Raw genomic sequence first — 26,475 nt, forward strand, 5'->3', positions numbered from 1 at the left:
CTCACCCAAACCCCTCATCCCTAGCTCACAAGGATGGTGAGGTTATAGCGACCAAAGAAACTAACAAGTTTGAGCGGGACTCGGACTCCAGTCTGGTGTTCACCAGTCAGGGACGTTACCACATCGGCCACCACAATCCTATATTGGGGATTAGTTGATGTGATGATATATCGTTGAATGAAACGGAGACAGTGGCTGGGGTGGGGGACTCACTACCTGAGTTGACACCCACGAAACGGCAGCTGGTATTTGACTTATTAGTTGTTGGTGCTTTAATAAATCATTTATGTGCTTGTTTTAAATTTCTGGTGTATTTTATCAATACTTAGATTGATAAAATACATCCAAAATTTAAAACCAAATTACATAAATATTTTATTAAAGCTCAATTAACTATTTGAATAATCATAATTTTCTAGATTGCAATAATGCTTTCGAAACGAAATCGAATGGGAGAGAGAGTATTTATTTAAAAGAAAGAATTACAGTATTATCGAGATATTTAAGTTTTTAGTTTATAAAATAAGCTGTATTTCTGTTTAAGAAAGTACTTTATAGATAACATACTGTGCAAGAGACAACACAAAAAGTTGCGTCATGCATGTAGGCTACGAGTCTTGAATGAAAACACAGAACACTTAAAGTAAGTACAATTAAGCTATACTGTACATATATTACAGTACAGTATCAGTGAGTATTAAGTTACCATACAGTATTACTAGATAGGAACTTTTGTTATACAGAACAGTAAGGGGATGATGACGACTCGGTAAACTTTACCTTAGCACAATAAGGTACTGTAACCTTACTGTATCCAGTACATAGTGTATATGTGTGCAAATGTACTGTACACTGTACATATGATTATAAACTTGTAGAAACCTAATGAAAACAATATTAGGCAGTATTTACTGTGTTAATCATCAGCTCGGACACCCGCTCGTGGCAAGGGGCAGTGACTTTTTAGGTTAGGAGTTCGATCACCCTAGTGTAGTATTTATTCGCGAAAATTCGCTTATCGCGCCTGTTTCTGTAACCTAACTTGCGAATAATGTGGTTTGACTGTAGTTCACAGACTCTCTTGGCCAAAGCCACCACGAGCAGGAACAACGTCTTCCACGTGAGGTGGCGATCGTAAGCCTGGCATAAGTCGTAAGGGGGCTCCTTCAGAGACAGAAGGGCCCAAACCACGTTCCAAGAAGGAGGTCTAAGCTATGACTGGGGACGAGTAAGCTCGTAACTATGTATGAGCAAAGAAAGTTCCAACGAGAAAGAAACATCGACTCCTTTCAGTCTAAAGGCGAGACTCAAGGCTGAGCGGTAGCCTTTAACTGCCAAGACTGAGAGAAGCATTCTTCCTAAAGGTATACAAGGAACTCCGCTATAGTTGGAACAGAGGCATTGAGGAGAGAGATACCCCTTCTCCGACACCAACCACAGAAAACTGACCACTTTGCCTGGTAGACTGCCTCTGTGGATTTCCCGAGGTGTTCAGCCATCCTTTTCGCAACTGGTTGCGAAAAGCCTCTCAGTGTGAGGTGCTAATGGACAGTCTCCAGGCGTGAAACCGAAGCGAAGCTATGGTCTTGTGGAAGATGTTGGCATGTGGTTGTTTGAGCTGGTCGTGCTGTGGAGAGAGCTCCTTCGGGATCTTCTTGAGGAGTTGCAGAAGTTCTGGGAATCATTCTGCATACTGCCATAGCAGAGCTATAAAAGTTATTTGCAAGTTGTTGCTTGAGGACTTTTCTCATCGAACAGAATGGGGGAAACGCGTCTAGGTTTATCCAACGTTGTTGAAAAGCATCTTGCCAAAGAGCTTGGGGATCTGGGACTGGTGAGCAGAGTAACGGGAGCCTGAAATTCAGGGCTGTTGTGAACAGATCCAGTTGGGGAATCTGTTGCCTTGTGGCAGGATGTTGCAAAACAACCCCCACACCCTTGAATCACTCTACCAGACAATTGTCTCTGCAACACAAACTTTCCCCTTACTTTATCATAAACTGGACTCTTAGACAAAAGGACAAACTAAAATAATTAATACAAAAAAACCTTCCACAATCAATTAAACCCTCAAAATCAATAAAGCACTAACAAAACTTAAACACTAAACATACAAAAAACGTAACATCATTCAAATAAAAAACCCTAACGAACTTAAAATTATCCGCACACCAAATCCAATATTTGTTTATGTGTGGACCTCTGTCCACACAAGGGCCAACAGTCTTTTATAGGCAAACTGCCACTGTATGGTAAACAGGAGAGTCTCTTAATTTGCCATAACGGCCTCAACTCCTTGAGTCACAAGTGTCAAGATCATCATCATCATCAATAGCAATCGGAAGTAAACGGGCCAGGTCATTAACAATCGTCAATTCAAAGAGCAGTCTAAATATAATCAGTTCCAGGCCAGGTCATCAACAGTGAATTTCACAAAAAAATCTCTCTCAAAGGAGGAATTACGGCTCAAAAATAAACAAAACACTTCCAACGCTGGTAAGAAAAATAATAGTAAATCCAGCACTCACACTACTGCCTCTTGTTGCAGTCAAATAAAAAAATCATTTGCTCCTTAACACTTACCATTCTCCTAACCTAGCTAAAAGTAAACAAACAACCTCATTTATACCAACAGTCTTTCTCACAACAAACAATCGATACACTACCCCCCCCCCTCCTCTCTCTCTCTCTCTCTCTCTCTCTCTCTCTCTCTCTCTCTCTCTCTCAGGATTTGGCAAACAAAAAATGAATAAAAATAAAACAAAAATTAATCCTCCACAGCCTATCAGAGGATTCAAAGACCACTCGGTGCTAACTATCTGAGTCGCTCTGCTCAGCTTGTCTGCTAGCACCTTCCACTTGGCCGGAATGAAGCGAGCTGAGAGTCACCGAGTTGTCTTCTGCCCATCTGAGTATTTCTACTGCAAGATGGCACAGCTGCTGCAAAAAAGTACTGCCCCGTTTGTTCAGATAAACTACTACCGTGGTGTTGTCGCTCATCAACACCACAGAGTGCCATGCCAGAACCTAGTGGAATTGTATGAGGGCCAGAAAGGCTGCCCTCACCTCTAAGAGATTTATGTGCTGATACCTTTCGTATTCGGACCATTGGCCAGAGAAGTAATGATGCAGTACGTGGGCCACCCACCCTTCTTTTGATGCATCTGAAAAGGACATAAATTCCGGGGGAGAGATGAGAAGATCAACCCCCTTGCAGAGGTTCGGATCTGCCAGCCACCATCTGAGATCCAACCTTTACTCAAGCCCTATGTGGACTAGATTCCACTGAGATTTTAGACGCCACTAGGAAGATCTTATCCTGAGGCGACTGTTGGGGACCAGTCGGGTCGGAGAAGATAGGAAGACCTGTGCTATCTTCCTGTCTCTGAATTCTTTTGTCTGATGGGAAAGCTTTGTGCCTTAGGGTGTCTATACGCATGCCTAAGTGTACCAGTTCTTGAGAGGGAAGCAGATGAGACTTCTCGTGGTTTACCGCGATCCCCAGTTCCTGGCAAAATCTTAGTACTTCTCGGTGTTGGAGAAGAACTGTCTCTGAGTCTGCCAGAATTAGCCAGTTGTCCAAGTCAGGAGACGAATGCCCACTCTGTGAGCCCAAGATGACACTAGGGCGAACACTCTCGTGAAGACCTGGGATGCTGTGGAAAGATGGAAACACACTACCCTGAAGTGGTAACGCTTTTGGTTGATCATGAATCCCCTGGGAGATGGATGGATTGGGATCTGGAAGTATGGGTCCTTCAGATCTAAAGTGCGCATGAAGTCCTGCTATCTTATCACTTGTCTGACAGTGTCGGCTGTCTCCATTCTGAACGGGGTCTGTTCGACAAACTTGTTCAGAGCCGAGAGGTCGATGACTGGTCTCCAGCCTCCAGATGCCTTTTTCTCACAAGAGAGAGTTGACTGCAAAAGCCTGGTGACCCGTCAAGGACCTCCTGGAGAGTGTCCTTCTCCAGCATGGTCTGGACTTCTTCCCTCTGGGCACACTCCTGTACGGATGCCTTCGCATAGGATTTCGATGGAAACAGCACTCGAGTATGTGGAGAGAGAGAGAGAGAATGATCGGGACGCGATACCCTGGACGAATCGCCTCGACCATCTAGGGCTTGGCCCCGTGGTGAAGCCACCTCTGCCAGCGGCTTTGCAGGCATCCCCCCACATGTGGACAAATGAGAGGACTGGCTGTTCTAGTGAGAATGGTCCTAGTCAGATCCCTTCTTTCCCTTTCCTCCACCAAAGGACTTTTTACCAAGAAAGGCTTGCTTGGACCCTCTTTGACCCTGTTGTTTCGGGTCTTGCCCTTTTTGTTTGCGGTTTCGGCAGGCTGAGAGGGGTAAGGTCTGGCTGTTAAGACCTTTTGGATGAGGGAGTCCTGGCTGGACTTCCTCCACTTCTCTGCCACCTGCTCGACATCCTCGGGGTTGAACGGGGAATTATTTTCGAAAGGTGCATTCCTCAGACTCGCTACCTCGGCCTGAGGGAGATGTCTATGGAAAGAGAGGTGGAGGACCCAGTTTCCTGGGACACTGCCTTCTGTTTGGCACTCCTCGACTCCTTTGACCAGGGCAGAGCTGTACTGGGCCTCGGGTCTCCTAGTACCGTAAAACTGGTCAAGGACAGTTTCCTTTCCATCGAGACGGGCTACCGGTGGATCTGGTAGCCTTTTGATGGATCGGATGAGGGCTGAGACCTGCCAGAAGGCATGCTCAGACCCCTTCCTCTCATCCTCCGTTAGCTTAGGACTAGTGGCATCTGGCAAAGCGTCATCTTCTGAACTCTAACCCATAGGACCCCAGTGTGGGTCGTAGTCATCATCGGGATAGACCTTAGACAGGGAAACTGCTCAGGGAGTGCTTGCTTCCGGCTGCCTCGGAGGCAGCAAAGAAGGAAGCCTACCCAAGGATTTAGGGATGGTAAATAAATCCTTCAGCTCCCTGCCCAGAGGCAGGTGTTCCTCAGTCAGCGAGAGCCTGGAAGGCTCTGCTGGTCTACGGGCAGGATGGTAATCCGCCTCCAAAGGAAGCACGTCACGCCCAGTCACAGTTGGTACCTCCTTAGGCACTATCTTGACTGGCGAGGGACGAAAGGAGTCCCTATAGTAAGTTACCCTGTCTTCCTTGGGAGGCGAAGGATGTATCCTTTTCCTCTTCCTCTTAGGTCTGGCCTGTGGCGTCTTGGACTGCAAGTAGCTACCTTAGAGTTCTTGCACACACTCTTCTCGAGGTCTCTTGCTAAGGGAGAAGGGTTTCTCCCTACCAGAAGGACCCGCAGGCGCGTAATCCTTCGAACTCCACCTCGGGTTGGCAGGAAGGGAAACCCCAGGGACGAGAGGTGGTGGCAAAGGAATCCTCGGAGTACCCTCTTGAAGACTGGGATGGGGGGGGGTGACCCCCCTCACGGCCTGAAGCATTACATTGAATAATGCTTGAAGCCATGGTGGGTCGCAAGCTCCCGAAGAACTGATGGGCAGGTCCTTAGGAAAACACGGACCCTTGGGATTAGGAACCTTAGCAGGTTTCTTAACCCTCTTGCCTGTAGGAGGCTTCCCAGCTGGCAAGATCGGCACAGGCCTACCCTTAGGGATAGGGTCTGACCTCTTTTAGGCAATGGAAGCCTTTGAGACTGGAGAGACTAATGGAAATCTCTCCTTACAGAAGGGTTACCCTGGGAGGGATGACCTTCTGCAGCCAAAAACAGTGATGGTACTTCGTCCGAGAACGAAGCAACCACCATGGCAAGGTGTGGTGGATTTCACGAGGATGGCAAACCTTGAGAACCCTCTCTAGAACGAGATGTAGAAACATCAAGCGCTGATGCTCTGAAAGCATTGTGCGACACTGTTCTGTCGTGGGACGCAGCACAAGACTGAGCTGGGTCAAGAGGCAGAAAGCCAGGAGGGGGAGCAACTGTGGATTGTAAACCCCGTCCACGAGACCCATAAGAATCCACGCGACGAGGACCCTGTGGAACCTCGTCACTAACTCCTGTAGGATGGATAACAAGATGAGAAAGCTCTGTGTGACGAGAGTCCGTAAACTCTCTGTCATTGCAACCGGAAACCACAGTTTCCCTGCAAAGAGACCCACCCCAAAGGGTCAGGGTGATAAGAGGCACAAGACCCTGAGGGCTCAGCATAACCTGGGTTGTGAGACCCTGAAAGATTAGCGCAATGGAAAACCGAGGTTCCCTTGCCACAAAACACCGTAGGGTTAGCATGACTGGTACACAAGAGCCCGAATACCCAGCGTAACCATCGTTATGAGAGCCCGGAGGCTCAGCGTAACTGGAATTCGAAAGTTCCAAGTCGCGAGAACCCGAAAGTTCGAGACGGAGGCCCTAAGGACTCCTAGGGTATGAGAGATCACGCCAGTCCAAAGGGTGATCGTCACGAGACCCAGAGGGGCCAACGTGAGGAGAACCAGCAGGTTAAAAAAGACCAATAGCCCGAGGAGGAGAAGGTCCAGGATGAAGAGGGGTCACAAACCCTTCCACCCTACGATCCTCCAAAGAGGAACACCAAAAGCAAAAGTGGTTACTCAGCCAACTGGTGTGCGTGAGTGTGGTTGCCGGTCTACCCAAACCCGCTAAACAGCAGATGGGGGTATTTATTCCTAACTATAATTGTCTTGGTTAGTTTTTAGCTTTGCCAAAAAGTAATAACCCTTTAAATTGCAAAGGGTTTGTATTTAGGTCGGAACAAACAGTTTTGAGTAATCAGGCTTCAAAGTTTTCAGTAATATGCATGAACTTTTTAGGACATGATACTTTGGTTATTGACGTTATGATTAGGTATTGTTTTTGCATGTGACTTTCTAAACTGTTATATATCGATATTAGATTAATTCGTCCTGGTTTATTGTGATAAGTAGAAATGATTACTATTTACTTACGTTGACATCAAGTTGAGTGTTGATATCGTCTGGATGTCTCTCTCTCTTCCTTGCCTTTATCTGCTTTTTATAACCTCACTGCCGTGGTGTTATTACAAATGTCAAACAATTGAAAATGGGTTTTATTTTACCAGCAACAGTTGCTTTCCCTAATCCACTGTTGGTGTGGCTCACAGCCTTGAGTGAGCAAAGGGGGTGAAAAGATGGCAGATATTAGGTTTTCAGGCATGAGATGAAATGAAAATACCGAAAAAACAATGGAAATAAATCACAAATTTTAAGTAATTTGTATTTTTCCTAACAGTACTTACCTTGAACTACTTTCTTAGGAGGATCTGGGATCTCCTCAATTACCGACCAAGAATTTTGCGTAGTTCCCCCTCTCTCCGTTACCTTGTAAGGGCGCTCCAGGGCGGAAGGATACTCACCCTGGGGCGACCCGGGGTCAGCGCGCAAGGCTGCACTTGTAGCTCGCCAATAAGCGTATGTTTAAGTCCTCCTCAAACTCCTGTAAGATACTCGGGGTAGGATGGGCGGGCCATAACCCGAAAGTAGTTTGAGGTAAGTACTTTTAGGAAAAATACAAATTACTTAAAATTTGTGATTTGTTCCAACACGGAGTACTTACCTCGAACCACTTTCTTAGGAGACTTATACCTTAGGAGGAGGGAGTGGCTTACAGTTCGGAATATTCGAAACTTCCTGGGGCACACGACCTAGATAGGAGGCTAGGTCTAGATTGCCCAGGGAGATGTAGGAGAGCAGGGGAAAGCACGCAAAAGTCTACCTTATGTACAACTCGCCTTTAATTATAATCCAGACATGATGTGCCTCAGCGTCCCACTCTCACTTGGAAGGAGGATAGGGAAAAGGATGGGATATAGGAAAAAAGGGGTAGCAAGGAAGGGGGATGGTAAGGAGGAACCTGTGTTGCTTACGATTACTTCCCACGGGCTACCCGGGGCCCAACCTACTTAACTTGCTGCATAGCTGAAATGACTGGTCCAATGGAGAAGGCATCCAGGGACTTTCTTGTACAATCCTTCAGGTAATGGGCTGTAAAGGTGGACTGTCTAGCCCAAGTGCCCGCCCGTAAGATCTGGCCCACTGCCATGTTAGTGTCAAAGACCAAGGATGTGCTAAGGCCCCTAAAATCATGGGGTCTCGGGGTCCCAGGTACCATAGAGCCATCACTCTCGTAAGCCCTTTTTATAACCTGTCGGAGCCAGAAGGATATAGTATCCTTGGAAACTGCCTTCTTGGGTGGACCTGTGGAAACGAACAAACTCTTGATAGCTGGTCTGAGTTTGGACATCCTACTGAGGTATTTCCTGATAGTCCTTACGGGGAACAAGAGCAGGTTTTCCGGGTTGTCTGAGCGTGGAATTGCTGGAATGGAGAATTCCTCGAACCTAGGGTCCGCAATTGCAGGGTTCTGGGTTTTCGCCACGAAATCCGGCAAGAACTTAACCGATATGTCCTTCCAACCTTTCGAGTGAGAGACCTCGAAGGACAATCCAAGGAGCTCGCTCATCCCGTTTGGCCGAGGCCAGAGCCAACAAGAAGACGGCTTTGAGGGTGAGGTCCTTGTCTAGAATGTCTTTAAGCGGTTTGAAGGGGGGCCTCGAGAGAGCCCTGAGGACCTTGGCTACATCCCACTGGGGGACCCTTGAGGAGGCGGGGGCACAAGACTGCTCAAAACTTCTAATGAGCATGGAGATGTGGCGAGAGGTCGCTAGGTTGATGATCTTGAGTTTGAAAACCTGACCCAGTGCTGCATGGACTCCTTTGATGGCTGGGATGGAGACTCCCAGGTCGTCTCTCAAGTGCACTAGGAAGTCTGCGATATTGTGGACCGAAGCGTCTAAGGGACGCAGATTCTGAGTGGCACACCATTTGACAAACGTTGCCCATTTTGCCTGGTACACAACGCATGAGGACTTCCGGAGATACCCCGACATCCTGTCCGCAGTCTTGTCCGAGAAGCCTTCCCTCGTTAGCAGGCGCTTGATAACCTCTACGCGCGTAGCGTAGCCTCAGCCCGTGGGTTTTCGTGTAACCTTTGGAAGTGAGGCTGACTTAGCAGGTCTTCTCTTGCCGGTAGGGGCCACGGAGGAAGAGTGGCCAGGTCCTGAAGATCCGCGAACCACTCCCTCTCCGGCCACCAGAGCGCTACCAGTCACCTTTGTGGAATTGGATTGTCTTTAGCCTGTTGAGAACCTGCCTGATGATCCTGAAGGGGGAAAAGGTGTAGACGTCAAGGCCGTTCCATGAGTGCTGGAAGGCGTCCTCGAACGCTGCTGTTGGGTCTGGCACCGGGGAGCAGAATACGGGGAGCTTTGGGTTGAGTCTTGTGGCGAACAGGTCTATCACTGGGGAGCCCCAACGCCGGAGAACTTCCTGTGCCACCTGGGGATGAAGAGACCATTCTGACCCTACCACCTTACCTGTCCTGCTCAGTCCGTCTGCCAAGACGTTCCTTTTTCCCGAATGAACCTGGCCGTTAGCAGAATGTGGTTCATTTCGGTCCATTCCAGGATCTGAGCCATGAGGTCACACAGTTCCCTTGACCTTAAGCCTCCCTGCTTTTTGATGTATGCCACCACCATGGCGTTGTCGCACATGAGTGCCACAGAGTTCCCCCGGAGGAGACGGGCGAATTTTACCAGGCCTTTCTGTACTGCCATGAGCTCTAGAAGATTGATGTGCCGGGTCTTTTCTTCCACTGACCATTTCCCCTCTGCTGTTTCCTCGAGGAAATGAGCTCCCCACCCCTCCTTCGATTCGTCCGTGAAGAGCAGCATCTCCGGAGGGGTGGAGCCGAACGGTATTCCCTTCAACGTGCGACTCCTGTCGGACCACCAGAGGAGTGTGTCCTTGGAGGAAGGGGACACCAGGACTATCTTCTGCGGGGACTCCTCCACTGACCAGAAATCCTTCAGGTTCCACTGGATTGGTCTTAGCTTGAGCCTGCCCTGTGGGACCAATTTCTTCGAGACCAGGTGACCCACTAACCTCTGCCAATCTTTGCCCCTCACCAGAGTGCCCGCTAGAAACGGTCGAATCACCTAGTCTAGGTTGTCCAACCTCTCCTGGGAGGGGAAGGCTCTCGTCAGCTGGGAGTCCAGGACCATCCCCAGGTATATACATCATCCTGGTGGTGGGGACTAATTGTGACTTCTCGAGGTTGATCGTGATCCTGAGGTCCTTGCAGAACTACAACAGAAGTGAGCCTTGATACTTTAAGTCTGCCTCTGAGGCTGAAAGCAGCAACCAGTCGCCGAGGTACCTGATCAGCCTGATGCCCTGCTTGTGTGCCCACACCGATACCAAGGCGAAGACCCTCGTGAACACTTGTGGAGCTGTCGACAGTCCGAAGCAGAGGGTCTTGAACTGAAGGGTCTGAGAACCCCACCTTATTCTGAGGAACTTCCTGCTGGAGGGGTGAACGGGAATCTGAAAGTAAGCATCCTTAAGATCCAGGGACATCATGAAATCCCCTTCTCTCAAGGCTGCCATTACCGACTTTGGCTTGTCCATCTCGAAGGGGGTCTTCTTGATGAACTTGTTCAGAGCCGAGGGGTCGATGACTGGCCTCCAACCTCCCGTCGCCTTCTCCACCAGGAAGAGACTGCTGTAGAAGCCCGGGGAAGGCTCGTGCACGGGTTGTAGGGCTCCCTTGTTCAGCATGGCTTCCACTTCTGCTTGCAGGGCTGCTTTCTTCTCCGAGTCTTTGGGTGCCAGCCACTCCGCCCGATGTTCGGGGATCAACGGGGGTGGATCTGACAGGAAGGGAATCCTGTATCCCTCCCCGAGAACTGTCACCGTCCACAGGTCCGCTCCGTTGTCCCGCCATGCTTGCCCATATCGTTTGAGGCATCCCCACCTGAGGCGTGGGAAGGTGTAGGGGGCCTTTCTCCCCATCTCCTTCTAGGGAGACGGTTTGAACGGCCTCTCCTTGACCCTGAGTATTTGGGCTTAATGGAGGCCTGAGGTTGGGGACCACTCCTCCTGGAGGGCCGAGGAGACTGATGCCAGGAAGAGGCAGAAGCCTCCTGCCTAGCCAGAGGCATAGGCAGGTAGGCCCCATCTGTAGAGGCTCTTCTCACAGGGGGTCGTCTTGATAATTGCTGCCTGGGCTCGGCTGTACCCTTCATCTTGCCGACCCTCTCTACTGTCACAGCCACTGCTTGAAGGGGAACACAGTCTCACACCAGACGGGAGAGTTCCTCAGGAACTTTGCTTCTCTCTCGGGGAGCCTAACCTGTTCAATACCATGTCCCTTCTCCTCAGGACCCAGTTAGCTGTCTGGGTAAGGGACTGAAAATAAGGAATTTCATAGCCTTGCCCCCCGAGCGGATTAGTTCTTGCAAGAGCGCCTGATTTTCAGGGACTGACAGGTCGTGCGAAAGCTGGAAGCCTGCTAGAGTGCACGCCCACCAGTCCAGCCAAGAAGTGACATTCACGATATCCTGTGAGGTGTCTTCCATCATGGCGGCCTCCGCTTGCGAGAAGACCACCGGTGCGTTTAGGCTTCGTTCATCTGTGTTGCCCTGGTTCAGGGTAGCGACCGCTTCCTCCAATGTGCGGGGCCCTGAGTGCCGCCCGTCAGGCACATAGAATTTCTTCTGGGTTCTAAGACCCGGCAGGAGCTTGAAGGAACCCAGTGCCCTCAACGAGTTCTTCGGGACTGACACGAAACGGTCCACATGTTCCATTCCCAGGACAACATCGGATGTTAACGTAGGGTCAGAGATGGTTTCTGCTGGACAGGATTGTCAACCATCCTGCCCAGACCTGAGAGCCAAGCTTGTTCCACTGCTGGCTGAGGCTCGTCTAACCTATGGTGATGTCGGATAAGAGCTAACACCTTACGGTAAGACGAGACCTCGTCCGGAGAGCACTCGCCTGAGCCCAAAAGTTCGTCCACAATCTATACCTCCGTGTCAGAGGCCTCATCGAACACGGAGAGATTCGTGGGAGCAGAGGCATCCCTCCCCTCCTGGTGGGGTGATGGAGTGGCTGCCTCCGTCGCGGGTAGAGCCGCCGGGGGCGGAGGTAGCCGTCATGGGTCTATCCCCTCCCGGGGTAACCCGGATGGTGGTGGTTGCTGGTCGAGGCAGCGGCGTATCTCGAAACTTGGCCAGAGCCGCTGCAACGAAAGGTCCTGGAGCTGAGCCGCTGGGTCTAGCTAACGGAAGTTCCCAACACACAGGTGGAGCCGCTGACTTACTAGGTCGGGGCAACTGAAAGTGTGCCAACGGCCGCACCCGACGAGTGGGCGGAGCCGAAGGCCGAGGAGTCACTGGGCAAGGGTACAGAAGCGGCTCCAGTAGCCACCGATGCAGGCACTGGAGCGGCAACCTTCTTGCTAGACTCACGACAGTGTCGACTACTGTTATATACCTTCTCCTCGAGGAACTCCTCTTCTTGTACCTCCTCCTTGAGGACTTCGACCTCTTCTTGGCCGGGCTGACGTGGGAGCTTGGTCTCCTCCTCCTGGAGTCCTGTCCACTGGAGCATTCCGAAGAATAAAAACTGTAGGAGGAGTAGTCGTCCGAAGAATAAGAGCTTGCTGAGTCGTCTGTTTCAATTAAGAGCCTCCTAGGGGTCCTTGGTCTGGAAATAGGGGTCGAGGGCTCCATGAAGTCCGGCGGAAGCGTAGTTGATGGCGCCAGGGGTGAGCGGGCCGAGAGGCGAACCGTCCTTCGAACTCTTCCTCCTGCTACATGGGGGACCTGAAGGGCGTCCTACGCGCCGTCCGCACAATGGAGTCGCGGTCCAAAGATCATACGGGCCTCCTTTCTTTGTCCCGACCACCCTCAGAATCCGCTGAACCAGAAAAACACCGTTCCGGGCTTCCCCCACACCGGGTCTTTACCTGAGATGGGTCCTGCGGGCACCAGGCCTTCGTCTACTAAACACACTTCCGCCACACTAGCAGACCCCCACTCGTCTGCGTAGGCCCCTTAACAACAGATACCCCGACATCAGACTCATGGGGAACGGCATTGGGCCGTTTTCCCGCAACGGACTTACCTCGTCCCCTACTCTGGGTAGGGGAAGGTGAAGAACCTCTTTCTGACTGCGCTGAGGGCGACGTTAGCGGCGAGGTAAGGCCCGTCTTCTTAGGCGATCTCTTGGACGCCTTCTTCTTTTTGGAGAACAAGGTCCACTGCAGCTCCAGCCAAGACTCGCACTCAGGGTACGTGGAGGAAGGTGAGCACTTATTCCCCCGACATGAGGAGCACAACGTGTGCGGGTCGACCTCGGGCCTAGAGAGCCAGGCTCCACAAGACTTACCAGCTTGGGGCCCGGGACAGCACACTGGGATTCCATAGTGGAAAGCGAACACACAAACGACACAAGAACACAAGTGAAAGGTGAGGAACACAACAGGAACACGTGGTACACAAGGGATGGAGAACACAAAAGAACACGTGATACACAAGGTGATCAGACGGGATAAGTAAGAGAGAGCGGCGAGATGTTATCTACGCCGTGACCAGACGCTTACTGACGAGCTAACAAGCGCAGCCTCACGCGCTGACCCCGGGTCGCCTCAGGGCGAGTATCCTTCTGCCCCGGAGCGCCCCGACAAGGTAACGGAGAGAGGGGGAACTACGCAAAATTCTTGGTCTGTAATTGAGGAGATCCCAGATCCTCCTAAGAAAGTAGTTCGAGGTAAGTACTACGTGTTGGAACAAACAAGTATTTCAGACTGCATATGGCTTATTCTCGCGCTCGACCCTTTAAATAGGTTACACCACATTTCGCACAGATCCCTTGAAAGCTCCGTGACTAACGAAAATGGCCGCGGAATGTTCAAACAAACTTTGTGCTGTATGCTTGGATAGTTATTAAATATAAATTCATTAAAAACTCTATAAAATTTTTTTGGATAAGTAATTGGTTCCCAGGGGGTGATCCGGGGCCTTAAGGAGAAGGCTGGCACCCTATCCTTCTACATAAAGCAGTAGCAAGACCTCTCCTCTGACAGAGAAAGTCTAAGGAATGCCAACTTCTTTAAGAATACGTTGTCATCACAGGGCCTGGCTCGCAAGGGAATAAACAGGAACAAGAAAGTGGATATCTGGAGGTTTGCATAGAAAACTGTCACAGCTACAGTTATCTGAAAAAAATTGAATATTCTTTCTTCTTAATATCTGTTATACATAATAATCTGCCAACACCTATCTAAATGAAAAATTTAAAACAACCAGATGAGAACCCCAGAAGTACATCTGTACTATCAAGCAGCTGAAAACAAAGTGGAGTTCAGTGGCCTTTCGAGTGCTGGGCTTACCCACAACCTCGTTATGTGTTAACAGTTGTATCCAGCTTGGCTTAAAGCCCACTCCAATTAAAGGACGAAGGTATGTATTTGTGTTAGTACAATTATTCATACATAAACCAAAATGCAAGTTCTATTAATTCTAGGTCAGGAGTAAATAAAAAAAATATCCTGCAGTAAGAAAATTTATTATCGAGTGACCCAGTAACACTTGCTTTGCCCGAAGCTAAACCTAGTGAGTTGTAGAGAAGGTTACATAAACTATTTTTTTTTGGGGGGGCCTGAAGGAGGAAGACTTCAAATACTAGAAAAAAAAAGAAAGAAAGAAAAATTCATTACACTTTGGAAGTCGACCCTCTCATGACCAATGTTCATGTGAACTTCTCAATTACCCACATTAACTGAGATTATGGGGGAAAATCCATCTAGTTGTGATATGGCATAATATTGCAATTATGGTACAGGTGTGATAAAGGTTACATTAGTGGAACAGCTGTGGTGGTGGTAGTGGTGGTGCAGTTGTGGTACAAACGTGCAATAGTTAATCAGCGGAAATAAATTGTACAGAATAAAAACTTGGATAAAACTACAAAATCTAAGTGCCTGGGGTAAAAAGAAAAAAAAAATATGAAAAAGATAAGGAAAATCTTTGGTAGGAATGAATAATAAAAAGGGCATTTTTTCAAACTTATAACCTACGTAAAAGCAAACACTTACAGGACACTGGAATGATGAGAGACCCATCCTTTGCCGTAAACAACAACAACCACATGTGCTTTAAACTTGTATGAAACACTGATATTAGTACTCTGTTACAGGTTTTTAATTCCATACAATTTAGTTTATCAATGACAATTCCACAGCATCTGCAAGATTTAACAATAGAATTTCAACAATAACAAAAAGTTATATGCAGTAATACTGGGAAATACTGAATTTCACCCTTCCTTTTGATTTGACACTACAAGCACATGGTTATTTAACCATGTACAAAATAATTGTATCAGAGCTTCCAATGTATGACATCAAAAAATAAACATCATAAGCAGACAATTACTGCTCTAGAAAATTTCACAACATTCACTTGCCTCTTGACAGGCACATTCACATTCAATACTTTATTAGGGTAGGAGGTAAAGGGAATAAAATAAAAAGCCTGGAAAAGTCATTAATATCATTGTGCCGTGAGGGGGTTTGGAAACCAAAGTCTGGATCGGACAAGTGTCAAATAAATGGGGCGCTATTTTCATGACACTCCCACAAGCAAGATGTATATCCAAGAACCACCTTTGGCTTGTGGTACTAAGAGTATTTTCAAGAAAATTAAGATATAATAGATTATAAGCTGCACTTTCTTGGCTGCCAAAACAGACTAATTATACTGCAGGCACACAAAACTTAAAATCAATAACTTCCTTGTCAATTATTAGAAAAAAAAAAAAAACAATACCCAATACATTATATATGTAATTTTGCTTTAAAAATTTAGTAAAAATTCAACTAAAAATGAGAGGTAGAGGCAATTCAAATTATGGTTTTAACATAATAATTGCAATTAAGACAGAACTAGAGAGCTAAAGCACTAAGCTATGAGGCCACATCATTAAGATGATCTTGGGGAGTGAATATTGTACTGTTGTGATGGCCTCTAGCAGGATAAAGGAAGAATGATCAGATAAAAAATAAAATACATGTAGTAAGGGATGTCAATGGATCTTCGATATATTCAACTGGGGAATGTAGTCAAAATAGGCCACTTAAACTCCATGTGGGGGGGGGGGGGGGTGACTAGTGCCTTATTGTCAAATACTTTACCTTATTTTGAGCTGTATTTTCAACTAAGCAAATTGTTTTGCTCTTCATATACTGCCTATATATTTACAAGTAAAAATCAATGCATGTTTATTTGATTGTACAGTATATTTAGAAAAAAATTAAGAATAAAAAAATCTCAAGGTAAGGTGAAGTGGTTTGACATCTCAGTACTCTTGAGTACAAATCAGGAATAGTTCAATATTTCTTTTTATTATTCGTACCCGTCACAAGAACAGCTAAATGCTAACTTTGTACTCACTTTTTGATGGCACAAATAACTGTTGGTGGTTCCAAAAAATTTTTTTCAGCACACATCATATAAAATTCTATGAAATAATAAAAAACTCTATTATCTGTACATTTAAAACTTTCAAAAAAGCATATTCCATTCACAAGTGGAAAAAGGTGAAGCCAAAATACAATATGTACAGTTAATTATAACATTTATACAAAGCTTTGATGAATCCAGTGTTGTTTTGTTATAACTGCCGTATGTTGCATCCTAGGGATTTTGGTTGATTGTGGTTGGGGTTTTCTATGGTTGCTTCTTGGTGTGGAATGAGTGCTATGAATTTACACGCGGTATATATATTTATATATAATATATAGTATTTATATAGTAATGAGGCTCGCAGCATTGATATGATTTAAAAAAACTCAAAATGACAGCAAAAAATAGTCTTGAAGTTTTTATTTCCACATTAATTCTATAACAGCCTCTTTAACTACTTTTTCAGCTTGAGCCCTGATAAAAGAAATAGGATCTTTTTAAAAGACCTTTTATCTATCACAAATAATTTAGGCACACAGAAGGTATGGTCATTAATTTTATTATTTTTTATTGCTCACTGATAGTAGCTGTTTAGTGTCCAGCAGACAGACAGACACTTAAACTCCTGTCCAGAATAATTTAGAGTAGCCATCGTATCGCATGTTGCACTAATAGTTCCATTCAATCACCTTCTCCTCCTTAATCCCTTTCCAGCAGTACACGTCAAGCTTTCAACGTCAACGAATGAACATGTACTGGAGGTAACCTGAGTCAATAGCGTACGGAGCTACAACAACCCTGCTGTCGTCTGTGGCTTCTTGGTTATCAAGCACTACAACGTCATTAATACAATTTTCCTGAACCTAATGTTTCTCCATTGACTTTTTTTGGGAAAAATCCAAATTTACTTTGTTTCACAAAGGTTAATCATAGAAGAAACTTTTCAAATAACACCAAAACGGAGATTACAAAAAAATGATCAACCACCTATTAGCACCATTGGATCATTTACTTCATTATCATGATTCTTTTTTCATTCAATCAAAATATAAATCAGTTTTTCTTTGGAGGTCATCATCGGTAATAACCCAAGATGCTGGCAGTTGCATGACCTGACCCCTATTTCTGATATAAAGATGACAATGAAAGGAGGATGGGAAATGGCCCAACATTAATAAGTGGCATCATTGCTGACCTGCATCCTTTTCAGCAGGAAGCAAGGCACTCAACCAACTTGGCATTCAAGATCAGATCATGCGATGTGCATAAAGAAACCTAGTTTAAAATATTTTTTCTTGAAACATGACCAATTCAATGGCCACTCTTTCATGTCTGGGCCAATTCCTAAGAGGTCCTTTCAACACATGGTACTCTACTACACTAGATTCACATAGTCTTTCTTCGTTTTAAGAATGCCCTACTTGCTTCGCTTAGAGATTTTTTTTCAATTTTTTGTAGTAATTCTAGTATCATTAGAAGCTAACATTAGTTCACATTAAGTAACCATAATACTTTTTCTACTACCATTCTAGGGTCACCGCTGCACCACATAGGAGAGACAGACAATGCCAATTCTCAAATGGCAGTGTAACACACAATCATTTTGCAAGGTCATCGTTTCATCACATGAGACGGCTGCATTGAGGCAATCCATCCTAATAATAACAGTTTAAAACTTCCTGTACATTCAATAGATAGAATTTGCAAAGACCTTCAAAACTTGTCTTGAGATTCATGCAGCTTAAATTTTCCTGTGAACATATATGCATATACTTTATATGTAGTATAAATATATTTATTATTTTGCACTTAAAAGCTTACCGTATTCAAAATCTTCTTAAGCATTCAAAATCACTACGCATTATCTGATGAATGTACAGTTATTTCATTTCATAAAGGCTGGGTGACATGATCGGTGGTAACATGCTAATGGGAGAAGACATAACCACTATTATTCCATTCTTATCAAGATTCCTTCTGCTGTGCATGCTTCAATATACAGCATTACATATATATTTCAGCAACCAATTAATTCTGCAAGATAAAATACTTTTAACTGTTTACATTGAAATAATGGTTTGTTATACTGCACCAAAGTACAGTGTATAAAAGAACATATGCAATGTTCCTATTTTTGTAAGAGAGCAAACAAAAATCACTTTTCATTAGATATTAACTGTCAATGCTTATGCCTTACATTTTCACCACTGATCTCGTCACATTACCACATCACGAAATCAAAATGCGAGTAATATTAATTACACATCTACTTAAAATTATAGGAATTAGTGCATGATTATGACAAATGCACTCTTTGAGGTCTCAGTTTCTTTTAATTTTTTCTTTTTATAAATTTCAGTTAATAATTATTGGACCATATTCTACCTTTATGCCTTGAACAAATGGCAATGCCAAGAGAAAAAATTGAGTTTTAATGTTCCTCAACTAGTTGAAAGGAAAAAAAAAAAGGAATTGCCATTGACAAGACATAAAAGAATCTGGTGCTTCATCGGCAATCATCGATTCTATGCACGATGAATATACACCCAGTCCACTAACATTCTATTTACATAAGTCATTTGAGGTATGTCAGGCTTGTTAAAAAAAAATTAAGTAAAACATCAAGAAACATAACAAATACAGCGCCATCTACAAAGTCCTTCATTAACACATGCCAGTCATTAAAATCATTCAACTTTTTTACCACGGCATCCGTTTTTTTTCTCTCACACAGACCCATACATGTACATCTCCAGTAACTTATCTTGTATATCTCAAGCTTCCTATAAAGAAAAGTCAATGGCAATATTAATGCTTTGAAAAAGTTAATGATGATTAATGTAACAAGTGCGACTCAAAAACCTTAATGCATGTGTTTGGATTACCACCGTCTCCAGCTGACCCGCAGTAGTAAGTGACCTTCTTGCTGGAGGGGAGTAAGTAGTCTGAGGAACCTTCACCAGGGATTCGCTAAGGAACTTCAAGAACTCTGGGGGGAGGACCTCCAGGAGGGTTTCAGTAGAGGCAAACTTACCCTAAGCAGTTTCAGTTGAGGAACAATTCACACGTGAAACAAAATACATTCGGTTACAACTCTCTCTTCCCGGAACCTGGCTGAACAACCACATCTCGACAAGAGAGGAGTAGTCATTTCTCAATACCTAAATTATTTGTTGAATATTTCTCTTTCAACATAAAACACTACATCACTCCTTGAATACACATGTAACATAACATTCTCAGAGAAATTCACGATAGACTCCTAAAACACAAATTCCCTTCAGACTGAATCAAAGCTTGATGAGGAGAAAGCAACAGCCTTAGTAGCAGCTGATGCTAACAAAGCTTTAATGAGTCAGAAAAATCTGAACTAGGAGATTCGGTGACTTTCTTCAAAACACACATGACACTTGCATTCATGATCATTAATCTATAAATAATTGTGTGTTTTATGTATGTGTATATGAAAGTGAAGTATGTTTGATCAACAAGCAATATTGAATATACAAACAAATAACTTCATTTATTAAATATATACATTTAGATTTAAATATAGATATTTAATAAATAAGAAATAACCCTTCTAAATAGCATACCCATCATGAAATATCAAAAACACGTTGGACTCTATCTACGACTGGTTGACAAACTTAAGTCATTTACCTTAATCCAATACTGAGGTGAGAGACAGGTCAAGAAATCCTTCATAAATTAGAGATTGGCATTTCTGTTGAATAGTAGCAGGAGATCAAAACTGCAGTACTAAATCCAAAAATGCATCTACCGTAAAATTCTTTTGCGTTATTGTGATTTTGTGTCAAAACAACAGCGCCTGAAGTAAAAAAGAAAAACTACAGAATAACCTGGAGACCATTTAGCTCCACTTCACTATAAAAACTTTAATTGAGGTATTTGCGGCATCGACGTGTGCCACACGTGCAGGGAATTTTGTCGTCTTCAATTGGGAATTTGTAGTCATAGGTCAATTCTTCTCCACGCATTATTCTTCGGAGTGCAAATATGATTATATGCTTTTTCCCAAGGATGTCTACAACACGAGAGTAACAGTTAGGCTGGAAAAAATAAAAATTGTTAGTAAACTTACAAGATTCTAAACTAAGTTGAGAATATGTTTTATGACAGAGCCAAAAAAAAAAAAAAAAAAAAAAAAAGCTAATATAACATTTTAAACGTAATTTGTATTTTCCCTAGCTATACGTACTGTATATATAGTCCTTGAAAATAGGGATATGTCTTCAATGGTGGTGGAACAACCATTGAGTTATTAGCAATGTACAGTACTTAGTTAATGATGGGAGGTGCAAGGGGGAAGCCCCATCCACAACTTGTCAAAGAAAAGCTATTGTTGTCCTTTGGGCTTAGACTGAGAGGAGTGGTTGAGGTGGGAAATTTAATTTAAAATAACGTTCATGTAACTAGAAAAATACAAATTCCAAAATTTATCAATTCCCACGTGTACAGAACCTTTTGTCCTTTAAAATAGGTAGAGTCACTAATTGGGGAGAAGAAGTCCCTTAGAACCAAACTAGAAGGTTCATTTCTTCCCTGAACATATGTTACCCTTCCCAAACAATAATCATAGGGATGTAGAAGCTGTATAAGTACAATAAGCAACCACTCTAAAAACAAGATGCATTTGAGTGTGTGTTTGGAAGCTGGGAAAGTTTGGTATCCAACATCACTAGGGTTAGACAATTTCCAACCATCTACTGTTTTCCAACAGCTGATAAGGTTAGACAACTTCCAACCATCCACTGTTTTCCATCCGTCGGTAATGGTCCCGTGCCACAAACTCTACCTCAGAGCCCTGGGGCAAACACCCTACCTGGACAACAGCTACCTGACAACTCCTCCAGGTGAAATGATCTGGTTCCCTCGTCACTGCTGCAGTGTTTTTTTAAAGTTGAATTATAATAAAATCCTAAATTAAATTAATTACACAACATGCCCACCTAATCTTAAGATCAACATACATAACTTAATCAGACATAAATCAGCCATCCATACAGGAAGTTTAATTTTCCCCTGTGGATGCTGATTCTCCCCTTTCTCTGTGAACTCTCACTTGTGGTTCCACTGATTCTTCAGAGACTAAATCACTTGACATTTTGCTTGAGCTATCAGATGTGGAAGTTGTAACTATAATTGGTTGCACATCCAACACATGCCTCGGCATTCCATCAATGGAAATGTTGTTCAAAGAGTTCTTAGGAGTAAGAATCCCTTTACGCCTTTGAGAAGTACAGCCGGTGTCTGAAGCTTCACCCACACCACCTCTCTTATCTTAATTGAAAGGGGCTTGTCTTAGCTAGTATCTGCTCCATTGGAGACTGCTGAAGGATACCTCCCCTCATATCTGTACACCAAAAGTTGTGAACAGACAATTCATGCTGTCAAGATCTTGGTGTGCTGTTGTACCAAAATACTGCTTCTATAGGTCTAATTCCTCCCCTCTCTGCAATATCCTTGATGGTTCTACAGTGTCTTTCAACTATTCCATTTCCTCCAGGTCGATTAGCAGCCTAAAACACCCTAACAATGTTCCAATGTGACAACATATCTCTTAAACGCTGTAACCTAAATGCTGTACTATTATCCAGTAATAGTTCATCAACTGGACCTCTCCAAAAAGATGAGATTCAACTCGGCAGATATTTCTTGACCATCATCTCTCTTTAACTGCCTCTATATATCCAAACCACCAGGACCACAGTCCACCACTGACAAATATGGTATCTATCTGTAATAAGTAACATCAATTGCTAGGCATTGCCAGTTTCTTTCAATACTTAATTCACCTCTTTAGCTGTTGTCTGGGTAGGGTGTTTCTCCCAGGCCTCTGAGGTTGTGAGTTTGTGGCACGGGACCTTTCCTGCCATTTTCCTTGTTGGTTGGCGAGTTGAAAGGCGGGTGCATACGCTCTTCCCATAACTTCACCGATGGTGTTAAGGGTCAGTCCATATAGGCTTTCTCTCCTGTTACTGCAATATCTGTAACAGGAACATCCTCGCTTGACTGGCCTAGAAATTAGTGGGCGAGTACTGTCATTACCTCCTCGAGGACAATGATTGCTATACGTTCCAAGGAACGTTTAAGCAATGGACTTTGTACACTACTTTTTTCACCATTGTCTTTTTAAGGAATTTTTAAGGAAGATAGATTCGACAATGGAAATTGAGGGGGGGATTGGTAGAAAAGGAAGAAAAGAGGGTACTCTCTCCTTCCCCTTGAAGTCATGGTTGTGGTGACAGATAATGACATAACTGCACTCTGTGAAGGAAGCTAAAAGAGCTGCCTCTTCTTGAGCACAACCACTATGCTCAGGTTTTCATGACAAGGGAAACACTTATGCTATATCATCCGGGGAACATTGCTGATGACGCCAGGTGTGTTCTCTAGATGAATATTTTTCACTATTGGGTACACAAGAATTGGCGCCACTTGGTCTGAATTGGATAATTCCCTACTGAGGCAGAGAAGAGTTAAGTTCTGAGTTTATTATCTACTTGATTGGCAGTGTGAGATCACTACAAATGGGAGGGAGGGTGTGCAGTAACCTCTTCACAAAGGTAAGCAACACTTGGGTTTTTGAAGTTTTGTATATCTGTAGGCACAAAATTCACTTCATCACCTACTACCTTCCACTTATAATTAAAATATAATTAAAATTCAATATCTGAAGGTCTGTGAACCTTGCAGTACTAACATAGAAGGCTGATATCTTCAACTTTGCTCTTGAAAACCTTTTGAAATATTAATCAATTACCAATGGGAAATATACTAACTATCAAATAGTATCAAAAGAGAAACTTACATCACACGAATGATTGATGAATCTGGCTGCATTTCCATGCATAGTGGCATCAATAACTGTATCGTCATCAATCCTGAACATGTAGCACCCAATTCCTTTCGATTCATAATCCTTTTCACGCATATCACACATACTTGAACGTATAACCTGAAACACCAAGGTAATATGAAACAGTTATCTTACAATATTATTTTTCAAAGCTATGGGTTAAAATGTATATATATTTAGCATCTGACAAAACTTCTAGCTTAGATTCAATACACAATACAAGATCCTAAAAATAATAGAATTTTTTTTTAAGTGATTTGTATTTTTCCTACCTATACAAACCAGCATTCTTTAATAGGAGTATGACTTCAGCAAAGTTGGAATGGCTGTTTAAACCTTTAATGAGATAAACATTATTGCCTGCGGGGTGGGACAACCCACGCTTTGACTTTTAATCTGAGACTAGCGTCATAGTTGAGGCGGGCAGTATAACTTGAAGGGACTCCATTTGTAGTTAGGAAAAATACAAATTACTTTAAAAATTTACGATTCTTTCCAACATAAATAAAAACCATCGTCCTTTAAAAGGACTAATTTTTAGTAGGGAGAAAATGTTCAACACAAAATTACTGTAGCTGGTTACTAACCCAGGATTTCATCCTGAGGAGGAGTGAAAGTGATGACTCATGTCAACCTCCTAACTGCCTTTGCATAAAGATGCCTCTAGTATGAAGTTGGATCTCTCCCAGGAGAGAAGTAAATGGTCACAGAAGAACCTATATCCGAAAAGATATGTGGTCTGAATGTATGCTCATCACAAGAAATTTAAATGCATGTGTTTCTTACATCCTCCCCCTCATTTGGGAGGTGGGGAAGATACTTCAATACCCATTTTGTCTATAAAGAACAAGTACCTGTACTGCATCTAGCGCCTGGTCCAGCATGTAACGTAACTGCTGCACCGCAAGGTGGGGAAGAGAGAAGTAGAAAGTCCATACACACCTGAGAGAAAAGAAGAGGTACTTCCTGTTAGACCAAACTATGGGTATCTAGATGCATGTATCCTTCAGGTTTACTGAGAAGTCGGCTTCCTGATGGCAAACCGTACAGTACTTGCTGTCTTCCCCCTGAATGACATGAAGGTAGGTGGTGGTCAATCCCTGGGTCCCTGTTGACATTTCTGCCAAAAGAGTTGGCTTTAAAGACCAGGAAGACTTTGAACTCGCTCTTCTTCGTGAAAGACTCCACATGTCATTCCAAGCAGCTCAAGCTGCTTTAAGAGTGACTCTAGGTCTACATGCACTATAAGTCCCATGAGTCACTAGAAGTGTGAGAATACCAAGTCTGAATAATTCAGCATTTCAAGAGTGTCAGATTCTGGGTAGAGGCGCAGTATACGACTGAAACCAAACCATTTGGTTTAACAAGCAGCTGAGTATGCTGATACTAGAAGCAGCTGCCATGGTAACAGATTCCAAGTCCGAGAATGTTGATACCCGTACCTGAGTTTTCCATCGGCTCTTTGTTGAAGGCGATGTATTCGCTAAATCAATGGTCAGTGGAGAGTGTCCATCTCTCTCCTGGGATGCTACCCTTCATCCCCACCACCCGCAAATATGGTTGGTAATGACATGAGCAGGAAATTCCAATACTTCTTCCCAGAGAGATAGTTTCCAGTCCAAACTCGTCCAATGGGTTTGGGTAGCAGCAGCAGCATGTGCTAACACAGTTGTCAACTTACGTCTTCGGCTTTTACGACCTCTTTTTCACTGTGATGACATCACAAGTCTGTCGGAAATAGTAAACTAATAGGACAACCATGTCCTTATAAATAATCTGTTTTCTTGTATAAAAATGAATTAATTTATCTTGGTAACTTAGTTTTTCTTTTATTGATAATATACAGCATCCATTTTAAATGAAAAATATATCAAGAAGAGTTTTATCTGTCGTGTTCATACTGTACCATATATGATGACGTCCCATTTCTTGCGGTCGCGGAAAATGAGCCGGCAAATTTAAGTGATTTCCTTTCAACAGGCTATTGATTAATTTTGGTACTGTATTCCTATAATTAAAATATCAAGTAACAATTTAAAGTATTTCATGGGTCTATATCTGTTATGAGTACTACGTAGTGTAAATTTTACTCTACAACTAGGACAATGATATATTTTAAGCAAGTTTAATTTTCTTTGTTTCATCTCTGATAGGACAAATATTTTCTTTTACATCTTAAAAACAAAATACTTTTGCTGGGAAAGAATGTTTTTTCTTGCAAGAAAATAGCACAATTTTACATATTTTGCAAGTCATTCTTTGTTGAGTTCATCACAAAACACACACCTGGTAACGTTATATTTTAGGCAGAAGGCGAATGACAAAATGAGTGATTTCCTATCAACGTTATAGAGTAATCTAATTACTCCCATCACCGAAACCTCGAGTAATGATACAAAGTATTTCAGTGGTCTGTATCAGTTGTTATGAGTAGCTTACAGTACATTTAATGTAAATTTAAGAAAAGAAGTACAGGTACTGTATGTTTGGTGACGTCATATTTCTAGCGGAAGGTGAGGGCTAAATACTGTAGAGTGATTTCTCTTTAATATTTTATCGATTAATATTAGTATTCTCATTATCGAAACATCAAGTAACTGTACCAAGTATTTCTAATAATCTTTACAGAAAAATCCCTTACACAAAGAGAACGAGAGAGACAAAGAGAGAGAACTTATCTATATGATAAGGGCCATAAATGAACTGTATGGAAACAGATATCCTATAACATATTGGTGTTGATGTATTCATTACGAAGATATTTTGAACAAGTTAAAGAGAAATTATATAAACAATACTCCTTCTTATTTGTATGTGTGCATAATTACAATACAGTAGCATAACCTTGAGATCAACAGATGTCTCATCGTCGTCATCACCATTTCCTACGGAACAGCCTAGCAGAAGTAAAACAAGACTAATTGTTCATTTTTTAAATGTCCCCAAAATTGTAAAATCAATAAATCACAATTACATACAATAATGTCTAATGAAATATGATGGTTTAATAATGAACTAAAAATTAAATACTGCATGCATCTTTAAAAATGAACTACCCGTACACGCACACACACAAAGAGAAACAGAGAACATATATGATAACTAATAGTAAAAGCTATAGGCAAACTATTAAAACTATAATATCCTATAACAGTGAAGATATTTTGAATAAGTTGAGAAATCATATAAACGATACAGTAATGGGACCTTGAGATCATGCTTCCAAAATTGAAAAATAGAATAGAAAAATGCATCAATAGAGCATATATCCTATGAAGCAAGCTTATGAAATACTGTAATGATA

At 43.4% G+C, this 26,475-nt stretch overlaps 1 protein-coding gene and 1 long non-coding RNA gene across 3 annotated transcripts in view; one reads left to right on the top strand and one right to left on the bottom strand.

Moving 5' to 3' along the window:
* Nucleotides 1–17,138, top strand: part of LOC137627815 (uncharacterized) — a 186,087-nt gene extending 168,949 nt beyond the window's left edge. For both annotated transcript variants that reach the window (XR_011041227.1, XR_011041226.1), the window contains exon 3: nucleotides 17,003–17,138. This is a non-coding gene — a long non-coding RNA (uncharacterized lncRNA). The remainder of the gene's footprint in view (nucleotides 1–17,002) is intronic.
* Nucleotides 14,374–26,475, bottom strand: part of LOC137627812 (histone-lysine N-methyltransferase 2A-like) — a 66,518-nt gene continuing 54,416 nt past the window's right edge. The window contains exons 14-15 of the mRNA XM_068359178.1: nucleotides 23,124–23,270; nucleotides 14,374–20,361 (exon numbers count right to left, since the gene is read on the bottom strand). Coding sequence (XP_068215279.1) covers nucleotides 20,188–20,361; nucleotides 23,124–23,270 — 321 coding nt within the window. The 3' untranslated portion in view covers nucleotides 14,374–20,187. The remainder of the gene's footprint in view (nucleotides 20,362–23,123; nucleotides 23,271–26,475) is intronic.

Source organism: Palaemon carinicauda, chromosome 35, assembly GCF_036898095.1.
Source record: "Palaemon carinicauda isolate YSFRI2023 chromosome 35, ASM3689809v2, whole genome shotgun sequence".
Lineage (NCBI taxonomy): Eukaryota > Metazoa > Arthropoda > Malacostraca > Decapoda > Palaemonidae > Palaemon > Palaemon carinicauda.